The following is a 24,595-nucleotide window of genomic DNA, read 5'->3' on the forward strand; positions in this document are numbered from 1 at the left end:
AAGCCACCAAGCAGAAACTTTGAACTCTATTTTCTCTCTTGCACTACAAAGATTAGTCAAAATCAATCAGCTGGCAAGGCTTCCTCAAGCTTCATTCCCATGTTTACAAGGAACTAAATTGTCTTCTTGGATGTTTAAGACTGAAGGTTTTATTGAGGGTCCTACAGATAAATATAAGAAAGGAGAGGAAATATGAAAATCCCTGGAATTGCTTTGCACACATGAAAACATAGAGAAGTTTGGTGCCAAAAGATGTCACTCCTGCATAAGATAGAATGCAAATCTATCTGCTCATAAGGGAAAAAAAAATGTGTACCTTAATTTAGTCTCACACTCTGCCTCGTCTTAATCATTCGTTTGAGGGCGGCAAGCCAGAAGTTGCACTCATCCCAATCACTTGTCGTAAGAAGTACCTGTTTGCAGGGAACAAGAAATAACTTGTCAACAAGAGCCATATATCATTTAGAGAACTGCTAGCAAAATGGGAATCCATTTTGCTTTAAAAAAATGGGAGCATATGATAGGTCCACGTCTCTGGGTTCTGAGTGACAAATGACATCTGGAAGCTCCTCACCCAGCTGACAGTTGGAGACGACCCCGGCCAGAGAATGTTGGTCTTCCAGACATTGGGATACAAATGTAAAATCTACTTAGATAGGGTTTTTGGCAGCCAGCAGACCATATTTCTCGGGCCAGACTCCTGCAAGCTGTATTGACTGGGCAAAGAGATCCGTGCAAGCATTTGTCGCACCGAAAGCCGGTAATTGCATTGGTATATAGGGCATTTTGTGTGAAATTTTGACCCTTGGATAAAGGGTTTTTCCGTCATTTTCACTTTCATCTTTTCTCCAAAGTGGGATCCTGCCTTCATAGTGTTTTCCTATCATGTATTATGTAGATAATGACATTGAGAATCAAAGAGTCATTGTGGAAGCATATCGTTTTTCTATTTTATGCTTTTCCCTATTATTCTCACAAGAAAAATAGAATGGACACAATGCAAAAACATGATCCATGCAAAAATATAAGCATTTGTGACTCAAACATTTATCAGCTAAGAATAGAGCTTAATTTTTTTAACTGCTGAAAGGATCATTGTTGAGATATGATCAAGACCACATTTGTCTCACATACCACATTTGTATGATCAAGAACATTGATCTTGAGGGATCTCCATTGAGGCGCCCTATAAGGTCCTGGTTCTGTGCCACATAGACATCCCATTTTCAAGATAAATGCCAACAAAAATAAATGCATTAGGCTCTCATGGCAGGTCCTTAAAGTTTGTCTAGTACCATTCAATCACGATTATTCAAAGAATTCAATTAGATAAGGATGAGGACATACGTCACTTTTTGCACAGCCAAAAGCCATGAAGTGTAGACTCAACGATAGTTAAATATTTTTTGTAACTATTTGCTATACAAGCCAGTTATAGGGATATTTGCATTTATAAGGTTTTAAAACATAGGTTGTGAGGATGGTAACAAATGTTTTCCCATTATATGGTATATATTAGAGGCAATGCTTGAGCCATATACCTGGATATGTAAGGCAGCACCAAAATCCCCAGAGTCCACAGCCTGGGAGAGCTGACCAAGCTTAGAGGCAGCATTGGAAGATATGTCCCCGCTGTTAAGTTTTGCAAATAAAGCGCCAATTTTCCTCGAATTGTCCTCTATCTCACGCTTCTTAGCTGGATTTGCGCGCGAGCCTCCAAGCGCTTCTGATGTCTCGTTGAAGAGTCTTGTCAGCGTTGTGATGACAGGTCTCAGCTCCGCTGTAGTTGTACAAAAGAAACAAGCAATGATCACTAGTAGAAATTTGTGCTTCTACAAGATGCTTTCAAGAATGGTTTCCATGCATGAAATTGATGTTAACTCATCATTTCCATTTGATGTCTATATAGGCAAAACACTAGCACCAAGTGGCACAACCATGGTTTTAAATTTCGGCCAAAACCCAAAATTTCCTGCCGAAATTTCAGATTTCACCCGGGACCGAAACTGAAATTTATACCGAATTTCAGCCGAAATTACTGAAACCGAAATTTCAAACCTTGGGCACAACACATTAGAGGCACTGGGACACGCCTGGCATGAATGTTGGGTCCCATGGACTCTGTCAATCATGTTGGTACATGCATATGCATTCTCCCCATGGCTAATGACCTAGCGGTGCCGTTTAGACCAGAAAATGGGGATAAATAGGCAATATATCACAAAGAGAGTACAAATCTAATGACTTGTATCGATATATTGAGTAGGAACAATAAGTAAAATTCATGCTGCCAAATGATACAAACTTTGCTGATCGTAGAATACATTATAGTTTATTTTGATCTGAAACAAGCGACAACAGAAAAACACTCAACGGAGATTTCTTTGGTCACTGTAAATGCAAGGGGACGTTAGCCTATGAATGCATGCTTGTTCACATAAATGCATCTCTATTTCTAAATGTACAATTATATCCGATCAGATCAGTCATGTTCACTCATACATCGAAGAACTTATATGTGGGTATGTGCTTGTGCTTGTGCTTGTGCTTGTGCTAGTGTTGATTTGTAATGTGACATTCAGAAGAAATTTGTTCTATTGGGATGTGGATAGAATGGCATTGAAAAGTGTTTGTGAGCTAGAGCTCATATAAAGCTTATATGAGCTAGAGCTCACAAATATAGGGGGCCCACATTGTTTGGAGGATCCAAAGCATTCATTTGATAGGCCCTCATATAGATAGGGTGTGCCCAAAAAATCAGCTTCATAGGACCATCCTAACCCTTCCATTTGTGGAGGTTAAAATGGAAGGGTTAGGATCATGGTTTTAAATTTCGACCGAAATCCGACTGAGGCCGAAATTTGGGCCTTTACCGAAATGTCGAGAAAATGTAAAAAAATAATAATAATAATTTAAAAAGTGTTAAAAATTTTCGGAATTTCAATCCGAAAATTTGAAATTTATTAAATACACTTTTTAATTTATTACCAAATTTCGGTTGAAATTTCGGAAATTCCGAGTACCGAAACCAAAATTTTAAACCATGGTTAGGATGATCCTATGAAGCTGATTTTTTTGGCACACCCTATCTGTGTGAGGGCCTATCAAATGAATGCTTTGGATCATCCAAACAATGTGGGCCCCCTATGTTTGTGAGTTCTAGCTCATATAAGAGCTCATATGGTCGTCACGGAAATGGAAACATTTCGGTTTCGGTGGAAATTTTGGTAGAAATCTTGTGAAATCAAGGAAACTCAAAGAAGCATATGCAAATGATGAAAGTTTTTAATCTTTAAAAAAATGTGCAAAATGATGAAATTTTAAGATGGAAATTTGGGAAATGCTAGAATAAGCACAAATACATAGTTATAAACCATCACATAAGCAACTAAACCACCCGCAATGGCTTATTCACATCGAACACCTAGTGACATGCGTTGTCGCGCATGTCCAGAACAGTAAAGCCAATACAGAAGTATAAGAAACTACAATGACCGGTCTCCCCTTTGAAGACCCCAACTCTTTGTCAATGCCACAGAGTTACGAGGTATTATTGATCCCATGTCAATCTGACATCCCATGCATAAGATATGGTTTACTTTGCTGTGGAGTTCGAAGATGTTGCCTACTGATGCGGGTGCTTAAGAAGGAAAAAGAAGAAAATTAGAACTCAAGAACACAACAAGAGAAGAACCAAAATGGGAGCAATGTTCAACCCAATTGATATTCCATCAATTACATAAGTTTATCAACATCCAAAATCCCCCTCCAAAGATGGATTCTAACCCTTTAAATAAAAGAAAACCAAAGAAAATTCGTTCAACCTTTTCCACTAGCTAACTTAGGGACTTACATAACATTAATTGCATTGGAACTCACTAACTGACTGTTTTGGGAACCCATACAGTCCACTAAAACTGCCATAAGTTTCTAAACAGTGGGCCAATTTTCGAGCACAAATATTTGTTGGAAAGATCTCAAAGAGACCTACAACTTTGTAGTTTACCATTTTCCATGATTCTGCCATTTAATAGCCCAAAAACTTGGTTGAAAATCGGTTATAAGCTTTAATGCGGGAATGCACCTTGGAACTCCACCAAAGCCACCTAAGCATGACGTGGCTGCCATGTTGGCACTGCATCACCTACCAAATATCATTCACTACATTAATGAAATCAAATGAAATTCGAATAATAACATCTTTCCATTTTTTTGGCGTTCCGACAATTTCAATCGAATTTTGACAATTTCGGTCAAAATTTGAGAATTTCGGGGAAATGATGACGTAAAAGGTTCCATCTCTTTTCCCTGACCGTCAGTCAGGTTTGTACAATCCCTTCCTTTTATTAATGATATTTTACCATTAAAAAAAATCAAGTAAAGGGGAATCATGTAAATTTCATTTCAGTGGGGATGGAAATGGAAACATTTCAGTCATTTCTGGGAATTTTCGGGGAAATTTAAAACCAAGGGTGGACAATCTGCTTAATTACTTCAAGTTTTGTAGATCGATTTGGGATTACATTTTCAGTCTTTTCAGGGATAGCTGAGTTCTTCCAAGGAATTTATCTGAGCTCATAGAGGCTAGGGAGTTCCCTCTGTTGAGAAAACCCATCGGGCAAATCCAATCTGATTGTGCACAAATAAACAAAAAAGTAAAAAAAAGAAACACAAGTACAAGATGAACACTGAGATTTTATGTGAACCAAGATGCTTAAGTCCACGTGTGAGAACACAATCTTCACTACGAGAAAGAAAAATACAAAAGGATTACAATGGATTATGGCCAAAATCCACAAACAACCCTCACGCATTTTTCGTTGATGTCACCATCAGTTCCTGGTCACCGCAAACCACAATTCGCCTTCGAAGTACCAACTACACAGCATTGAATCAACCTGGTTCTGACTCTTGATTCAATCAACACGGCCAATGCCCATGTGTAGCTGCCAACCCGTCCAAGGATCTTGATCCATTATCCCCAATGCAAGTATTGTCGCTTTCTTACCATCATCTGCAATCTGGAAACCCATCTCTGTACCAACTAAAAAGAGACCATACGAGTGCACTCGCTACCACTTTGTTTCCAACTAGCCTTTGAGATCTTAGGAACACTCGTCACTGTGTCGCCGACCAGACAATATAATGTGTCACATTTCTCTCCTTTCATCAGAACCATACAACCACATGTGATTTTCATGGCTCCACTGCAGCTAAATATTTGCAACCCCTAGAATCCAACCGGCCAAGTGATACTAGGTTCATTATCATCTTTGGGACATAAGCCATACCACCCAAAGTACGAACCACTCTGTCGAACATTTTGAACTTCATCATCCCATTTCCTGTTATGTCACAAGTAAACCTGTCACCCAAGAACACTACACCTGCCCTTATCTCGTGGAACATATCAAAATATTCTCTTCTGGAGCTTACATGAACAAAGCATCCTAAATCGAAAGTTTACTCCTCATGAGGAAAAGCGTGATTACCTGTGGAGACTATGAGAATGTCTCCAACCGTTTTGCTCTGCTCATCCGTTACGGCCACCACCATATTCGTAGCACCATTGTCTAATGTGTCAGCTCGCTTTAGACAATCCCGCTTAATGAGGTCGTATTCCTTGCAACGATAGCATTACACAACCTTTCCGCTGATCCCGGATCTTGATCTGCCTTTTCTTGATCCCGAATCTTGATCTGCCTTTTCTTGATCCCCTGTCAGACGACCTTCCTCTTTGATTCCTACCATGAACAACCATCCCATGTTCTTGACTCCTATCAAAAACAAGATTCTTCCACATCTCATTCAATAAGAGCGATGCCGTAACTTAGTCTGTGTTAGATAACTACATGGTGCAGAGAGAGAGAGAGAGCGAGAGAGAGAGAGAGAGAGAGAGAGTTAATGAGAACGAGATAAAGAGAAAGACAGAGAGGCGTGAGAGGAAGAGAATGGCGTGAGATATTTCTCACACCACAAAAAAAATAAAAAAAATAAAAAATATATATATATATATAGTGTATGCATATTGACAATAATACCCCTTAAGTGGTTTGTCTAACACTCCCCTTCAAGCTGGAATGTATATATCATACATTCCAAGCTTGTTACAAGCATTCTTTAACATAGCTGGCCCCAATGGCTTAGTAAATACATCAGCCAGCTGATCTCCTAATCGAGTAAACATAGTACATATCTCGTGTCTTTGAATTCTCTGACATATGAAGTGGCAGTCTACCTCAATGTATTTGGTTCTCTCATGAAAGACTGAGTTAGTGGCAATATAAGTTGCAGACTTGTTATCACAGTATAATAGTGCTGGAATGGAAGATGAAAGGCCAATCTCAGATAGAAAAGAGCGTAACCAAATCAGTTCTCCACTAGTATATGACATAGCCCTGCATTCTGCTTCTGCACTAGATTTGGACACAGTATCTTGCTTCTTGCTTCTCCAAGATACCATATTACCTCCAACAAAGGTGTAGTAGCCAGTTGTAGATCTCCTGTCTACTAGAGATCCTGCCCAATCAGCATCAGTAAACCCTTCTATTCTCTCGTGACCATTTTTCTTGAAACAGTCCTTTCCCTGGGCTACTCTTCAACTATATGATGATCTGAATGACTGCAGCCCAGTGAGATGTGCGAGGGGAATTCATAAATCGACTAACTTCCACAGCATACGAGATATCAGGACGAGTAACTGTCAAATAAATTAGCTTCCCAACAAGTCTCTGGTATCGTCCTGGATCATCCATCAAATCTCCCTGATCAGGAAGGAGTTCGACATTAGGATCCATAGGTGTGGATGCAGGTTTTACCCCAATAGACCCTGTCTCCTCCCATAACAAGAAGTCAAGAACGCGCTACCTCGATGCCAAGAAAATATCTGTGCAATCCCAAATCTTTAGTGGAAAACTCTGCTTGGAGGAAAGTTTTTAATCTCCTTATACCAACTTGGTCATTTCCTATTATGACAATGTCATCCACGTACACTATCAGGAAGATATACCCGGCAGTGGACTGATAGCTAAAAACCGAGTGATCCCAAATCTTTGGTGGAAAACTCTGCTTGGAAAGTTTTTAATCTCCTTATACCAACTTGGTCATTTCCTATTATGACAATGTCATCCACGTACACTATCAGGAAGATATACCTGGCAGTGGACTGGTAGCTGAAAACCGAGTGATCCACCGCATACTGTTTCATGCCAAATCGCAGGACTGCATTACTGAACCTCCCAAACCATGCCCTCGGAGATTGTTTCAACCCATAAATTGCTTTCCGAAGGCGACAAATAGAGGAACCCATCTCCCCCTGAGCAATAAATCCAGGAGGTTGCTCCATATATACCTCCTCAACCAGATCGCAGGGAAGGAAAGCATTCTTCACATCTAACTGATATAATGGCCAATCACGATTAACAACAATCGAGATGTGTAAGCCGAAAGGCTATCGATCAACAATGTTTTGATTGCAACCAAACCCATATTGATTGAATATATCAAGTTGCTTGTATATAAGATGAACAGGTTTGATTCACAGAAAGCAAGCAAGATATCGTGGACATTACAAGTGCCCTATGGAACTACATCATACACAAGTTGAAGATCCATGGAAGGTTGATTGAAGCCAACAAGAAGATTGAAGACTAAAGAAGCCCAGAAGAGAAGTTGATCTCATGGTGCTTAGTTTTGTGTGTCTCTCTTGGTTGTTTGAGTGTATTTGGCACCTAGGGAGCATTAAAACAAACTTAGACATCTTTAGGAATCACACTCCCAATGATAGACTCCAAGTCCGTAGTAAATTTCCTCTAGAAATATATTGTTAAGCATCCAGAGGAATTACAGACGACCGGGGATATGGGGGACGTCCGTCTGAACATTGCAGACTCAAATCTGGATAACTGAGGGATTTACAGACGTCCTGGATTATTGCGGATGTCCGTCTGAACCTTGAGTTTTTAAATGAAATAACCAAGGAAAATACGGACGTCCGGGATATTGGCAAACATCCATCTGAACTTTTGAATCTCAAGTGAAATAACCGAGAAAATTGCGGTCGTCGTGAAAACTAGCGGACGTCCGTCTGAACATAAGGTTTTTTTATTAAAAATAACTAAGAGAATCGCGGTCGTCCAGGATATGGCGGACGTCCATAGACGGACTTTGGCGCACGTCTGGAATTTAAAACAGCTATAATTGGCGGACGTCCGGCACTTCGTCCGTGACGCGTTTGAATGCAAAAAATTAGGGTTTTGTGTTTCTTGGTATAAAATCACTATTTGAAAAACCCTAAAACACATCTCTTGCAACTCTAAAAACCCTAGCTACCTTCCTTCAAGGTTTTCAACTCTCACCAACCTTATTTTTCCATTAAATGTGAGATTTGCCTTCATTTAATATTCTCTAGTGCCATTACATTTCATCTTCCAAGAGAGAATCTTTAGGGTTTATATTTCATCTTCCATTAAATGCAAGAGTTATTGTTGTACCATTACATTTGTACTTGTCTATTGAAGAGGCTTAAAGAGCATTTACTTTCTTTCTTCCATTGTAAGAGAAGGGTAGTGACCCTTGTTGAGTTTAAAGACTCGATGAGTTTAAAGACTCGTGAGTTAAAGACTCAGTGAGTTTAAAGACTCGATACTTGTAAGGAGCCTCGAAGCCCGACGTTTTGTGGTCTTCGGATAGTGGATACCCTTGAGTGCGACCTCAAGAAGAGTGGAGTAGGTCTTTTGAATAGACCGAACCACTACAAATCTCGGTGTTCTGGTGGTGTGATTTCTACTCATTCACTCACTATCTCTTTGCAACTCTATTGAGAATATCTCAAGTTTCATATTTTACAAAGACTCATTAGATAGCTTTTAAATCATCTAGAAAAGTTCTTTAAAACAAGGGTTTCAAAATAAGTAAGTTTTTATAAACATAATCCCCCCCCCCCCCTCTTACGTTGCCTAGTCTATTTTCAGGTATCTTGGCCAAGGGAGAAATTGTTTCCTAATAATCAACTCCAAACGTCTGAGTATATCCTTTGGCCACGAGACGAGCTTTGAGGCACTCAATGGTCCCTATCTGGGAGGTATTTAATAGTAAAAACCCATCGACATCCAACAGGCTGTGCTTCAGCAGGTAGAGGAACAAGTTGCCAAGTGCTATTTGAATTGAGAGTAGCCATCTCGGCATCCATTGCAGCCCGCCAACCAGGATGAGCAAGAGCATCGGAAACTGTCTTAGGCAAAGAAATAGAAGAAACACTTGAAACAAATGAACGGAATGAAGGCAAGAGATGCTCATAAGAAACAAAATTAGAAATTGGATGTGCAGTAGTGCGAGATCGAGTGCAAGAAGCAATAGGCGAATCAGGATTATGAGGAGGATTACCTAATGTAGATGCATCCGACTGAGGACGAGGATCGGTGGATTGAGATGATGGCTTTTCTGTAGAAGGAGCAGCCAGGTGTGGTCTTCGAGTGTACACTTCAGGTGTAGGTTTTGGAACTTCCTCTGTAGTCTGTATATCATCTATCACTAAAGGCGTCACCATAGGTGGCTCGATGGCTTGACGGCAGTGGAAAGGCCAAAGTGGGTGCCTCAACGGTACTACTCGAAGATAGAACAGGAAAATAAGAAGTATCCTCAAAGAATATCACATCAGCAGATATGAATGTTTTTCCCAAGCAAGGACTATAACACTTGTATCCTTTTTTAGTACGAAAGTAGCCCAAAAAGACACATTTTTCCGCCCGAGGGTCCAGTTTGTCACGACCAGGACCGAGATTGTAGACAAAACAGGTACACCCAAAGACACGAGGAAGCAAAGTAAAGGGATCACCTGAAGGATACAAGACAGAGAATGGGGAACGACTAGACAAGACAGATGAAGGAAGACGATTCGCGAGAAAGCAAGCTGTAAGAGCAGCATCTCCCCAATAACTTTTAGGCACTCGCATCTAAAACATGAGCGTACGAATCATATCTAACAAGTACCTTAACCTCTCAGCAACACCATTCTGTTGCGAAGTGTATGCACAAGATGATTGATGTAGAATGCCTCGTGAAGAAAGAAAGTCACTAAAACCATTACCAGTAGAAAAATACTCTTTCGCATTATAAGTACGTAAACAAGAAATAGAACACTTTAAACTAATTTTCAATTTCGTAGTCAGATCTATCCTTCAATAAAGATAACCACGTAGTAAGAGAAAAATCATCAACGAAGATAACAAAGTATCGAAATCGATATAAAGTATGGTGCGAGCAGGTCCCCACACATCTGAATGAACAAGCTCAAATGTGCGCGGCGATCTACGACTACCACGCGAAAGGAGAGACACACGATGGTGTTTTCCCAACTCACAGGACTCCACGACAATGACTCAACAGAACTACTACGAAAAGGAGATTTACAATGCTTCTCTGTTGGAGGGTGACCCAACCGACAGTACCACTGATAGGCATCAGTAGACGTGCGAAGTGCTACACCAGCCTGGTTCGAATCAAGGTAATACAAGCCACCAACCTCACAGCCCAAGCCAATCCTCGTCCCATTCTTCAGATCCTGAAATACACAATAAGATGGAAAGAAGGAAACAGAACAATTCAGAGACTTGGTTAATTGGCGTACAGATAACAAATTGACAGGGAATGAAGGGACATGTAAGACTGAAGACAAATGAATAGCATTAGAGATGGACACCATACCCACCCCAGAGACGGGGGATTTAGTTCCATCTGCTAATATAACAGTAAAAGGAAGGCTAGATACATCTGACTGGAAAGATGAAAGAATATGAGAGTTACCAGTCATGTGATGAGAGGCTCCTGAATCAATGAGCCATGATTCAGAGTTAGAGCCAGAAAGAAAACAGTACGAGCTACCTGGTTGAGCGAAGGTGGTCATAGACTGCTTGTGTTTATCACGAATGCGCATAAGTTCTTCATAATCTGCACGACTAACAACCATGGAGTCACTGGATGTCAAGGCAGCAGGAGTCGGAGGAGGGTGTGGAGGGTGGGCATCATCATATGCAGCTACAGAAGCAGAAGTAGACTAGCGGGGGCGAAGCTCCGGATGTAGATCATAACAGTAGTCAACCCTGTGGCCATCCATACGACAGTGGGTGCAATGCCGAGACCCACGACCTCCCCCTAAATCACGACCACGGCCACATCCAACACCACCATCACGGCCACGGCCACGACCACCACCACGACCACCACTATCACGGCCACGGCCAAATCGACCAAAAGCACAGCCCCGATCTCCACCAGGAAAAGTAACAAGTGCAGACCCATCGGCACGTTGATCACTAGGTGGAACAGCCCGCATACGTTGTACCCTAGAAAACGTATCTGCAAGAGATGGAAGGGTGCCAGAGCCAAATATCTGCTGATGAAGCTGGAGATAATCGGGAGTCGGGAACCAAGGAATCCAGATAACGAACAACACGTAAGTCTTCCTGACGCTTAGCAAGATCAGCAGGATCCAATGTGAAGGGCATAAGTAGGTCAAGCATATGGCAATATAAGAACTGTAATGATCAGAAATGGACATGTCTTCACGCTGAAAACCCAATCATTCAGAGAAGAGATCACACATTCATGTGACATTATCAGCTCCAGAATACAGAGTTGAAGCATAGTCCCAAACCTCCTTAGACGAATCAAGATACATCATATTTGCAGCCACTTGTGGTTCCATGCAACTCCATAAAAAGGATCTAATAACAGCATGCTCATGTTCCCATCGCTCATAGGAAGCATCCATGGTGATTGGGGTGAACGCTCTAGAAAGCGAACTTTGCCCCGACCAAGAAGATAAGTACGCACCGCCCTCTTCCAAGGAGGGTAATTCTTCCCATCAAGCCGTATTGAGTTCATCTGAAGAGGAGGTTCCACATAAGTATAATGAGCAGTAGATGAATGGGATGAAGAGGGAAGAGTGGCTTCAACAACCTTAGGTTGCGGTGAGGAATCGCCCGAAGCCATAATAAGCACCAATTACGACAATCCAAATAACCAATAATTAACAAGGACCAAGTAAACCACCACCAACAATTCGTCCACAGATAACAACAGCGCCACCACCAAGCACAATCAACAATAATAGGAACACTAACCATCAACCAACAAGAGTCAATAATCCAACAAACACCAATAATCATCCACACTCAGCAGCCAACAACCAACCAACACCACCAAAAATCAACAATAAATCCACAATCATCAACAATCACAAACAATAATCATAACCACCCAACATTCACAAGGAACCACTATCAACAATCATCAACCAATCCACCACCAACAACAACCACCGAGCATCACTAACAACCAAGTGACGAGGCACAACCGATCACTACCAAATCCAACAAAAATATTCTCTCAGGCATTTAATCAAACAGTTGGTATGCACTTATATCCTATGACTAAGCCGACACTTTAAATTTATTGCTGACACGCGTGTCCTGCAGTGTCCGACACGCGACACTTGGACACGCGTGTCGACACTCCTTTGGACACTTCTAAAGGTATTTCTATAGGTGATGAGACTTCATGAGAGCATGTGAACACGTTTTCGTACCGTGTCAAGTGTGACATTCAGTTTTATTATTGAACATTGTGTTTACCTCTTTTCTTTAACTAATGTTTGCGGCTATATCCCCTCCTACAAACCTAAAACCCTAAACAAACTCTTATACCAATACTATATTTATTGTATCATATCGGTCCCCCTTTCTCGTTGTATATTGGGACATAATAGAACTATTTTAAATTAATGAATGCGTTATTATTTGATTATCTTGTATTTGTTTTAGATTATAGTTCTAATTCTACGATTTATTAGTTTGTTAAATGGATATAATATTTATATTGTTACAAATTAGGATAGTAATCAGTAATGTTATATGTATGTACGTGTCACAATTTCTAAATTTTTAGATGTTGCCATGTCAGACAACATGTATGTGTGTCAAAACTCAACACACGAATCCGTATCTACAAATCATGATTATATATACTTTGTATTTTAGCTGTGTCCCCGTTTCTAAATTTTGTGGATTTGCCGTGTCCGACACTCCATGTCCGTGTCGACATGCGATACTCGTGTCCATGTCCACATCATAGCTTATACCCAATAAATCCACCACGAAGAGCAATCAACAATTATAATCACCTCTAACCAACAACCAACAAGCACCAATAAATCTACCACAGGGAATCACCAATAAAGTCGCCAACAGTAAACATCCACAACCAACACCACAATCACCAACACCAGCACCAACAGACAACTAAATCTGTTAACAAATCACAGTCGCAGGCACAAAGACAATGTTCCGGGACAAATAAAGAGACCCAAAAAAAAAAATACCCCAACACATAGAAGAAAGAGAGTAGAATCACCAACAAACTTCCCGGAACCAACAAGAGAATAAAATATGGAAAAAAAACAAGTTTAAACCATGAAGAGAGTAGGATGTATGGACTGATTTGAGAAGAAACGAAGAGTTAGGGACTGATTTGAAAAGATAGGGTTAGGTTTGAATGATGTGAAGGGGAGAAACAAGGTAGAGTTAGAGTTTAGGGTGGAGAGAAGGGGACGTGAGTGGATTAGGGTTAGGTTTTGGGTGTGAATAGGGGTGCAAGTGGGTTAGGAATAGGTTTTAGGGTTGTGTTTACGTTAGAGTTGAAAGAGAAGGGATTGTGTTCGTCTCATCGCGTCTTCAGGGTTAGGGTTTTAGAACTTCTAGGTTTTGGGTTTCTTCAAGGATGGGTGGTCCAATCTTCAACCTTGAAGCTCTAATACCATGTTAGATAACTACATGGTGCAAAGAGAGAGAGAGAGAGAGAGAGTGTTAATGAGAGAGAAATAAAGAGAGAGACAGAGAAGCGTGAGTGGAAGAGAATGGCGTGAGATATTTCTCACACACACCACAAAAAAAAAATATATATATATATATTTATATTGTGTATGCATATTGACAATAATACCCCTTTAAGTGGTTTGTCTAACAGTCTAACTTCACCATATTCTTTCCTTCCAATAAATTCGTCACCGGGTTGTCATGCGAATCAGGACGCAAAGTAAGAAGCAAAAGAGCCTAGTCTTCTTCCTTAAACTTTTAATCAACCTTCTGGAGCTGATCCACAAGCTCGATGAACACTGCAATGGGTTCAAGAAGATTGTTGCATCTTCAGCTCGTACAACTACAATTGGCTGCCAAGCTTTTTGACATGTAAAGCTTTTCCAACTTCTTCCATCATTTAGGTGTTTCTTCTCCATAACATTAAACATGACGTTATAAGCTAGACATAGACGAATTGTGCTGACCGCTTTCAACTCAATGTCTTCCTACTCAGCACCCATCATTATCTCCTGCTTCCCATCCTTTCAACGCCTTACCGAAGCCCCATATTGAACGATGATGTCCTTCACCCCTGTTTGCCATAGGGTGAAACTGCCCTTTCCGTCGAACCTATTCATGCTGAAGTAGGTAGGACTCGATTTTACTATCCTTTCAGACACTTCACACTTCCTATTGTAGCCTGTAGGGCTCCACCTCGAACGAGAATCCCTTGGATAATCTTTCTATCCTTCGACTATCACTATAACTTCGATCCAATCACAAAACCCACGATCTCTCCACCCAGGCCTCAATGATCGCTCCAACCACGGCTCTAATACCATTTGTTGAGAAAATCCATGGGAAAAATCCAATCCTTTCACGCACAAATACACGGAAAAGTAAAAAGAAAAACACAAGGAAAAGATGAACACCAAGATTTTACGTGGTTCAGCCAAGATGCCTACGTCCACGGGTGAGAACACGATCTGCTATGAGAAAGAAAAATACACAAGGATTACAATGGAATATAGCCCAAACCCACAAACCACAACCCTTACCCTTTCTTCTCAACCAAGATCGTACCTGAGAGTAACCCAAGAGAAACCAGAGAAAAATAACCCGAGAAGAAGCCCTCTTCTCTCTGCCTTTCTCTCTTTTTTCTTTCCCTTCTCTCTTTCCCTTTCCTTCTCTCTCACCTCCTCTTTGCAGCCACCACACAAAGAGCCTCCTGCTAAGAGAAAGTGCTTCTCTCTTGCCTTTTTATATTATAGGTTTTTCCAAAACCTAAAAAATTCTTTCTCGTTTTGTCGTTTTGCCTTCCCATCACTACCACAATCCTAATCAAAATAGGGAACCCGGGTGGAGAAAAACAAGGCAACTTTCCCAAAAAGCTCCATGGGGTTCTAGGGGTGGGATCTTGTCAAATCTTTTCTTCGCAACAGCTATTTGGAAAAACTGGAAAGAAAGAAATAATGGAGTATTTAAAGGGTGCTTTAAGAAGGTCTTCTTCATTCAAAGACAAACCTTTGTGGGTGTGGTTCATTAGAAATCTTTCCTCCCTTCGTTCAAAAGTTATCCGGCTTTTTTCCTTTAGAAATATTGAGAGGTGAAACATAACTTTTTAAAGAGGCCTTTGCCTCGCTGAGATCCTTTGAAGCTTAGTTTTGATGGGTCAAGTATCAACAATCTGGCCGGTCAAGGATTGGTGCTCTCCTTAGTTCCGAGGAGAGTTTGACTCTTTGGGCGTCTTCGAGTCCGATTTGATGTAAGGGACTCTAATAAAGCGAAGGTTCTTACGCTTCTCTATGTTTCTCGCCGTATTCATCAAGAGCAGCTTGATCATGTCATTGTTGAGGGTGACTCCCTCAACGTCAGTAGGTGGCTTAAGTATAACCAAAGCTTTCCTCAGAGATCCATCGATTATTTGGAGGAGATTTTTTATTTGCCCAGGAGTGGACATGTCTGGAGATTCGAAAATAGTGAAGAGGATCAGTTGACTAGGGAAAAGTTTAGGTAGAGATCATATTACTTCTTTGATTTCCTCCGTCTGTTCTGTTGAAGTGTTCGTTTTGTTTATTTTTCTTTTGGGTTGTTCTTTGCTTCTGGTCCTCTCTGGTTGTATTTGGAGACCTCGGTCTCATTTTGTGCCTTCGAGGTTTGCTATGGATTGATCATTACTCAAAAAAAATGTAGTTAACACTAGCCACCAATCACATATTCGTTATTCGATGATGGAGTACTTCTTTGTATTCGGTTCCCTACAAAGATACTTCCAATATTCTTCTTTTTTTCTTCATAATGGGAATCTTTATCAAACTCCTCTATTGGTAGTTATAAAAGATAAATAACGCCTTTCTCCAACAGCTTAAGCTTTTGGAGAAGTTGGTTAGTTAACATGGTATCAAAGCTATTTCAAAGGTTATGTGCAGCCCTTTCAGCAAAACTCTGCTATTTCAAAGGTTATGTGCAGCCCTTTCTTTTTACAGTAGCTAACAACACTATTTTTTGCATCATGCCCTGTAAAGGAGCAATTACGTAATTCAAGGCCATGCACATGGGGTTTGAAAAGGTATTATTGAGACATGTGGGGTATGTGGCATATAGCGAAATGCCTCTTCCGGGGAAGTGAGAAGAGCTGGGGCAATTACTATGCTTCATTTTAATGGCTACATCCTTTCCTTTGTCTTTTGCAATATACTCAACCCCAGATTTGGTAAGCACACCCTTCCTTCCCATTTATTCCCAAATTTCTACTTATATCATATTTAAGACTCCTCGTTTTACTCTAGAAACCCTTTTCTTCTTTACCTACCCAATTACCTCCAAATTACTAATTAAACTCCTTTGCTTTTACGGTTTTACCCAAATATCTTAACCCCAAAATTGAGAAGAACACCCTCTTACCTTTCTTTAGAGAAATATCGTTACCGATTATTGATATTTGCAGCCCTCTTTGGATACACATTGCTCAATTTCTAATGAAAGGTTTTGCATGACCTTTTATGTTTGCCAATAATTGTCGTCCTTGAGCCGTTAGTTGTCGTTTGTCTCCATCTTATTTTTCTTTCAAATCTTTCTTTTTCCAAACTATTTCAGTTGAGGTTCTTCAGTCCATTGAGGTATATGCCTCTGACCTTTGGGGTACGTGCCTGAAATAGTAGCTACTCTACTCAGTTGAGGTGCTTTAGTCCATTGAGATGTATTCTCGGACCCTTGGAGTGCGTGCCTGAGAGGGTTTCTTGCCCATAGAGGAATTTCGCCAATTTTGGCATTGGTACGGTCCATAGTGACCCATTTCATGTAGACTCGTCCATAGGGGCCTTGAGTCTCATCTAGTCCATTGTGGCTTCCTTTCGGCAACCGGCTTTTGCGTACATTTGACAAGAAGCATCAATCAAGACCTTCTTCATCAGCTTGGTGTGCATTGCACCGCTAAGTGTGTTGGGGACATTTTATTGTAATCAATTTGGAAAATTTTATTGTAAGCAAATGTTTATTGATTTTCAATCAATATACGTTTGAAGGGGCGTGTTAAGATTTGTCAGATCAGACCGTTGGATTATCTTGGTGTAGATTAGGCAAGTGGGGTGAAAAGGAAAGCTAGCTGGATTAGGTAGCTTAATTAAATTAGCAATTAGGCCAATCTTAGTAGGCAGGAATTTTATATTTATCTCTTTTCATAGTTGTCTTGATTTATTTCTATGTTTATCATGTAAGTGCTCTTTATAAGCACCATCAATTGTCTTTGTAATTTAATCCAAGATATCCAAGTTCAGTAAAATCTCTAGAATTTAACATGGTATCAGAGCCAAAGGTCTCGAATTCAAACATCCCAGATAGCAAAAATCCACATGTGTTGGTCGGTCCAAAGTAGGACCACATGTGCGACGTGTTTGGCGAGTGGGCCACACGTGGGGGGAGTGTTAAAGTATAAAAGATAAATAACGCCTTTCTCCAACAGCTTAAGCTTTTGGAGAAGTTGGTTAGTTAACAGTACTGCTCATATTATTCTTCCTATGGAAGTTATCCACATCCTACTGTATACTTTTTTTCCAAATATTTTAGAAAAAAAAACCTTCATTTTGTTCACCAATATACTGATCAATTTCTTCATTCATTACTTTAACTTGTGTTTACGGTACTATGTTCTAAATAGTTTTGCAAAACTAATTCTTCCCTCACATCACATCCCTAAATAAAGGCAAAAGAGATTGTAATTGTGAAAGAGCAGAACAATATTCCGCCCCTAACAGGCTTGGAGACATTAAACGCATGTCAAGGACTATTTTCAAACACGAAAATTTAGCAAGTCTGGTACCATTCAAAAAATAAAAAATAAAAAATATCAATAAGTCTGGTGTATAACATCGGACTTCAAAGGGAATGCAAATTACCAGGCACATTGGAAGTATCAACCGTCTGCACTGTGGGTGGTGGAGCTGGAGGTGTGGTGACTGATGGTATCTGTGCTGGCTGAGTGGGACTTTGTGGATGCATGGGGCCCATGGTAGGTCTTTGAACAAAACCTGGATTAGTCACCGGCATAAAACCCCTGGGAGTGGGGGTGGGTGCCACAATTTGAGGCAACTTATGCCCAGGAATTGGACCAGGAATTGGACCCACTTGAGATGGGGCACTGCCAAGCGAAGTAGATCCCGACAGTCCAGGTTGATATGCAGGAGTAGGAACTCCCTGCGCCACAAATAAAAGGTAAATGTTTAGTAAGTGCGTACAGCTACAAGACAAAATAAGAAATGACTTGAGTGTTCAACAATAAAGATGGAATTACACACAGGGTACAGCTGAGAGCCCAAAGTAGGTTGTTGATATTGCTCGACATTTTTCAGCACAGGTGGTGTTGCAGGAATGAAGGGCCTCACAGTGGGCTGTGTAGTGATAGGAGGTGAAGCGAAATTTGCCTAAATGAAGAACTGAAAGTTATTATTGGCTAAAAAAAGTAATGTCTCACTTCTAGAAAAGAATGCTACACCCACATTTCATCATACATAGAAGAAATTCTGACTTCCCAAAATAACAGTGCCGCTAATTTTTACATTTTAACCAACCACCATTTGGTATCTCAGTCGCCTGAGATTTCTTTGAATAGATATCGTAAACAGTTCCCTTAGGGAGGGTCACCTGTGATTTCTGTGAGCGGCAGTGCCATTAATTCTTAAATTATGACCAAACACCATTAAATATCTCAGTCACCTGAAACCTGTGATTTCTGGTGTGGCAGTGCCATTAATTCTTAAATTATGACCAAACACCATCAAATATCTGTCACATGAAACTTTGGCAAATAAATGTAGTAAAGTTCCTTTAAAGAGGTCAAAATGACTACAAGCCTAAAACCGCCCTAATATTTCACAAACCCTGTGCATCTAACACATTCCAGTTAGACAAATCCAAAGTATAAAACTAGTGCATCCTCTAGGATAAAACATAGTTAAGAAAAACTTTTATTTTAGATGTACAAACTTTATTAGGAGCCAAGAAAGTTGGAAACATCATGGTAGCAGTCCAATCTATGAAGCACGGGTAGTCTTCGGAGGCCCATGCACCCGTATCGGGTGCGGGTGCAGGTGCGCCCGGGTACGCTCTGGGTGCGGGTACGCACCCAAACATCATTGGGAGGATGAGGGCGTACCTGGGCACACCCGCACTCTTCGGAGGCCCTCATCATCTGTGTTGGGTGCAAACCGGGTACTCTCCGGAGGCTCACGCACCCGTATTGGTAATGTTATTGTTATTTGATTGTTCTCCAACTAAATTATTTGAATTCTTTAACAAAATATTTATTTTTTTAATTTTTATAAATATATAATAAAATGTAAAAATATATTATATTCAGCGTACCCCCCAACATACCTGTATCCTTTTTTTTTAAATCACGTATCCATGTACCCGTATCGTGTCGTACCCACACCCCGTACTCTTATCCGTGCTTCACAGAGTCCAATGATACAGCAATTTGTGAATGGAGTAGCAGTCATTCCAAAAGCAGTGGTTAGTACTTTGTTAGTTTTTGAAAATCAGGAAGGGTTCCTTTACTTTCTAAAGGCTTAGCCCAACTATGAGACATGGTTTTAAATTTCGGCCAAAATACTGAAATTTCCATCGAAATTTCAGATTTCAGCCGGGACAGAAACAGAAATTTATACCGAAATTTTAAGATTTACACCAAAATTACCGAAATTTCCACCAAAATTTTTAATTTCGGCTGAGGCCGAGGACGAAACCGAAACCGAAACCGAAAATTCAAAACTTGCTATGAGAATCACCTGTGGAACCTGAGGTGCCTGTGATGGGAGAAACATCTGAGGGGAAGTAGAAGGCTGGAAAGGTCCAGGAGCGATGTATTCTTGAAATGGTTGCCTCTGTTGAATGGGTTGGTATCCTCCCCCATATGAAGCACTGAAGGGCTGTTGGTAACCTTCGGCATAAGGACTGGTGGGTATACTCTGATGCTGCAGTGACACTGGTTTTTCCTACGAAAGAAGAAACAAAAAAGTGCCAACATGAATGTTTATAAACATGACAGTCACAGAAAACCAGATGTTTGAATAAAACATAAAAGAAAAACATTATGAACATATCAAATTTAGAACTAGTTTTGAAAGAGAAGTACCTGATAATAATGTTGAGAGGTATCAACTGCACTAACGCCAGATGGATCGGAAGCATACACGGGTTCTGCTTGTGGCTCGGTGTTATCAAAGGGCAATGCTTTGAGCGTTTCACTGTCTGCAAAAGCCCAAAGATCATTATGTCAATGGACACATCCAAACTGTCGAAAGAAATTTGCATGACTAAAATATCTAAAAAAATGTACCTGGTCAAGCTTTGTAAAATAACAAAATATTCAGAAGAAAATAAATGACAAAAAATACATCCCCCTGTTCCCTTCTACAGACATTCAGAATATTGACAAGTTAGCATTTAAATATCAGGTCGTGTGAAAAAATCTGTACACTACAGAAATTTTTATTTTTATTTTTAAATGGTAAAAGAATGAATTAATAAAGAGAACCGAGAAGGTCCTCAAAGGAACAAACAGGATAGAAAAGGTACAAAATAAACCAAGAAATCAGGGGGGGAGGAAATCAAACCATTCCAACCTCCACCTAACCACACCATCCCTAGCTAGAGAGTCTGCTTCAGAATTAGTAGATCTCCTTACATGATTAAATACAATAGAGGATCCTTGAGTTAAATCCTCAATTTCCTCAAAAAAAGAAGAAAATCTCCAAGGGGGAACCGTCGAACCCGAAAGCCACTGCACCACATTTTTAGAATCGCCCTCTACCATTGTCTTACTATAAAGAGCCTTGTCAATTTTTATAATTCCTTGGTACACCGCTTTAACCTCCGCCTCAGTTGCATCACCAACTCCAATAGGGCCAGAGAAGGACCATAAAACTGACCCAAAAGAGTCTCTACATAGACCTCCAATGCCCGCCGGCCCCGGATTGCCCAAACTGGACACTTCAAAATTGAACTTGAGACGATCCACCGAAGGAGGCACCCAATGTTCAATGATTCGAGATCTAGCTTCACTTTCATTGCACACTATTTGCCATCCCTCCCATAAATCAAAGGCCGAGACAAATTGAAACAATGAAAGGCTTTTCGCCCAAGCAATAGAAAGAGCAATTACTTTGATATAGAGCCAATATGGAGATTTGGCCACCCCATTAAAGACTCTTGAGTTTCTCTCATTCCAAATAACCCACCATGTGGCAAGAAGAAAAATATTCCATAACACCTTCCCCTTTTTCTTCCAAGGGATAGTGTCCCAGTAAGTCATTAAATCAGGGATAGACAGAGGAAAAAACCAATATATTCAAACCGCACAAGAATGCGGCTCCACACCTCTCTAGCCACCTTACAGTGGATAAATATATGGTTAATAGATTCACCATCTTCTAAACATAAGGGGCAATGGTCCACGAGAGACATGCCCCGTTTCCAAAGAAAGTCAATCGTTTGGATCCGACCATGAACCACCGCCCACCCAAAGAAACTAACTCTAGGATGACAGTGGAATTTCCATACCTTGGCTGAGATAGAGGGTACACCGTCGGGCACAAGATGATGATAGAAGGACTTAACAGAAAAGATGCCGGATGAATTCCAAATCCATACTCTCTTATCACAACCAGATCTTTTGATGTAACATCCCCCAATCAACTTTAGAAGCTGGAAACTGAATCCAACTCCCTATCGAAAAATTTCCTTCTAAACCTCGGCACCCAATTCACATTGCTTCCCTCCCGCTCAAAGCATTCACCAACTAATGCCTCCTTCTGAGGCGACCGCATATAAGTCAGGGAACAAGGCCATAAGAGGTTCACTCGAGCACCACGCATCAACCCAAAATCTAATACGGTCCCCGGAATAGACTTTATATCGAATGCCACCATCAAAAAGGTAACTCAACTTATGAATGTCCCGCCACAACGTTAACGACCTTTTTTTATATAAGTCCACCGAACCCCATTTACCAGCCGAGAAACCATATTTAGTCCCTATCACTTTCACCCATAATGAAGATTCCTCTACCCCAAACCTCCATAACCATTTTCGCAAAAGAGCATGATTGAAGTCTCTAACTCTTCTAATTCCCAGCCCCCCCCCCCCCCCCCCCACCCCCCCTATCAAATGGAACGCAAACAGATTCCCATTTAACCAATGGAATTCCTTTCTTATCCTTTGACCTCTCCCTCCCCCCAATAGAAATCTTCTCTGAATTTGCTCAATCCTCAACACTACACTCACGGGGCACTTGAAAAGAGATAGAAAGTAAATACGGATGATTCCTAACACAGCTTTAACAAGTGTTAGCCGACCTCCTTTAGATACTAAATTCCTTTTCCAAGTTTCTAATCTTCTCTCGATTCTTTCAACAATAGGCTCCCATAATACTTTATTGGGTCTCCCAACTCCTAGGGGAAGACCAAGATAAGAAGATAGAAGGGCCTCCACCTTACAACCCATGATTTGGGCAAAACCACAAAGATCATCCTGTGAAGAGTTCAAAGCATACAACCTAGATTTCTGGAAGTTGGTTCTCTGACCTGAAATCATTTCATAGCATCTGAGAGTGGCTTTTAAGTTCAAAATTTGATATTCCATAGGAGCACAAAGGAGAAGGGTATCAACTGCAAATTTGAGTAATGACACTTCCACAGAGTCACGGCCGATCTTGAAACCTTCAAAGAGTCCCAAATTATTACCCTTTTTTATTAACCTGCGCAGAGTCTCGACAATTATAACAAATAGAAAGGGAGAAAGGGGATTCCCCTGCCTTAAACCTCTAGGGGATCCATTAATCAAAATGAAGAACCAAGTAGAGGAAACACTCTCTGATCCATCCTCGCCACCGGCTACCAAAACCCATCCTCCCAAAGAGGTAATCCAAACAGTTCCACTCAACTCTATCATAAGCTTTCTCCATATCCAGTTAACATAAGACACCACCTTTTCCATATTTTTTATAGGAGTTAATTGCTTCATTCGCAATGAGAGAACAGTCCAATATTTGCCTCTTGCTAACGAAAGCGCTTTGACTATCCGAGATGACTACTGGAAGCACGTTTTTCAGTCTATCTGCCAAAACTTTTGCCAACAATTTATACAAACATCCCACCAAGCTAATGGGACGGTATTCCGAGACTTTTGAGGCCCCCTCCACCCATTCGAGCTTGGAAAACCTTTTGGGGAGGAAGAGATAGAAAGAGGATTATTTTCTATGGGTAAGGATAAGGCTCCTGGGCCAGATGGCTTTTGTTTAGCGTTCTTCCAATCGTGTTGGTCATATGTGAAGCCTGACATTTTTCAGTTCTCTAATGAATTCTATGATGGATTGTCTCTGGATAGGGGAACGGTTAGAAAACTCAGCTCCCTCAGGAATGGGTCGAACCATGTTCTCTGATGAGTATAGAGAAGAATAGAAATCTAAGATAGCTTTAGAAATCTCCTCTTTACTATTCACCACATTTCCATTCACATTAAGCGACTCTATTCTATTTTTCCTCCTAGCACTAGCCATAGCGTGAAAATATGCCGTATTTTTGCCCCCTTCCGAGAGCCACTTCACTCTAGATTTTGACGCCAAGAAATCTCCTCTTGAAGAAGCACACTTTTATGCTCTTCTTTTAACCTTCCCAATTCTTCCCACTCCACTTCGTCACCAAGGCCACTTTCCTCTAAGGCAGTTAGCTCCACCATGCGATTCTCAATCCAACGTTTCCTTCCACCATATTGTCGCTTCCGCTTCCGCTCCCCAACCCACTCTTTCAACTTTTTCTTCACATACCTCAATTTTAGGCCAATCAAAACATCAGCTGGACCTTCTGCAGAAGCAGACAACCGCCAATCTCCCATTTTTTCCACCATATTAGGAATGCAAAGCCACGATAATTCAAATTTGGAAGGAGGAGGCCCCCACGACTCCAATCTAGGATCAAGGATAAGAGGGCTATGATCAGAGACAGAGTGGGGCAAGGCTATCTGAAGAACGTCAGGAGTTAAATCAAGCCATCAATGGCAAATAAGGAAGCAATCAATACGACTTCTACTCTGACCACGACACCATGTGAAGGAAGCCCCCGAAAGAGGAAGGTCTACCAGCTCAAACTTAGCAATGAAATCAGCAAAGGACCTCATATTACAATTCGATCTGATGCATCCCAATCTGTCACCCACTGCTATAGAAAATTACGCATGGACTTGGATCA

At 40.8% G+C, this 24,595-nt stretch overlaps 1 protein-coding gene and 1 long non-coding RNA gene across 2 annotated transcripts in view; both read right to left on the reverse strand.

Moving 5' to 3' along the window:
- The window catches only part of LOC143853371 (protein transport protein SEC31 homolog B-like), a 93,507-nt gene continuing 68,912 nt past the window's right edge, over nucleotides 1-24,595 (reverse strand). Inside the window, exons 17-23 of the mRNA XM_077363120.1 lie at nucleotides 20,485-20,600; nucleotides 20,138-20,344; nucleotides 18,647-18,772; nucleotides 18,248-18,545; nucleotides 1,542-1,780; nucleotides 317-413; nucleotides 1-161 (exon numbers count right to left, since the gene is read on the reverse strand). Coding sequence (XP_077219235.1) covers nucleotides 318-413; nucleotides 1,542-1,780; nucleotides 18,248-18,545; nucleotides 18,647-18,772; nucleotides 20,138-20,344; nucleotides 20,485-20,600 — 1,082 coding nt within the window. The 3' untranslated portion in view covers nucleotides 1-161; nucleotide 317. The remainder of the gene's footprint in view (nucleotides 162-316; nucleotides 414-1,541; nucleotides 1,781-18,247; nucleotides 18,546-18,646; nucleotides 18,773-20,137; nucleotides 20,345-20,484; nucleotides 20,601-24,595) is intronic.
- On the reverse strand, nucleotides 10,059-12,106 carry LOC143853471 (uncharacterized). Its single transcript, XR_013237142.1, has 3 exons — nucleotides 11,959-12,106; nucleotides 10,804-11,883; nucleotides 10,059-10,561 (listed from the first exon to the last, which is right to left on the reverse strand). It is a non-coding gene; the product is annotated as an uncharacterized LOC143853471 (long non-coding RNA).

Source organism: Tasmannia lanceolata, unplaced genomic scaffold (assembly GCF_043159265.1).
Source record: "Tasmannia lanceolata isolate RefF3 unplaced genomic scaffold, GAP_Taslan_0.1 ptg000019l, whole genome shotgun sequence".
Taxonomy (NCBI): Eukaryota; Viridiplantae; Streptophyta; class Magnoliopsida; order Canellales; family Winteraceae; genus Tasmannia; species Tasmannia lanceolata.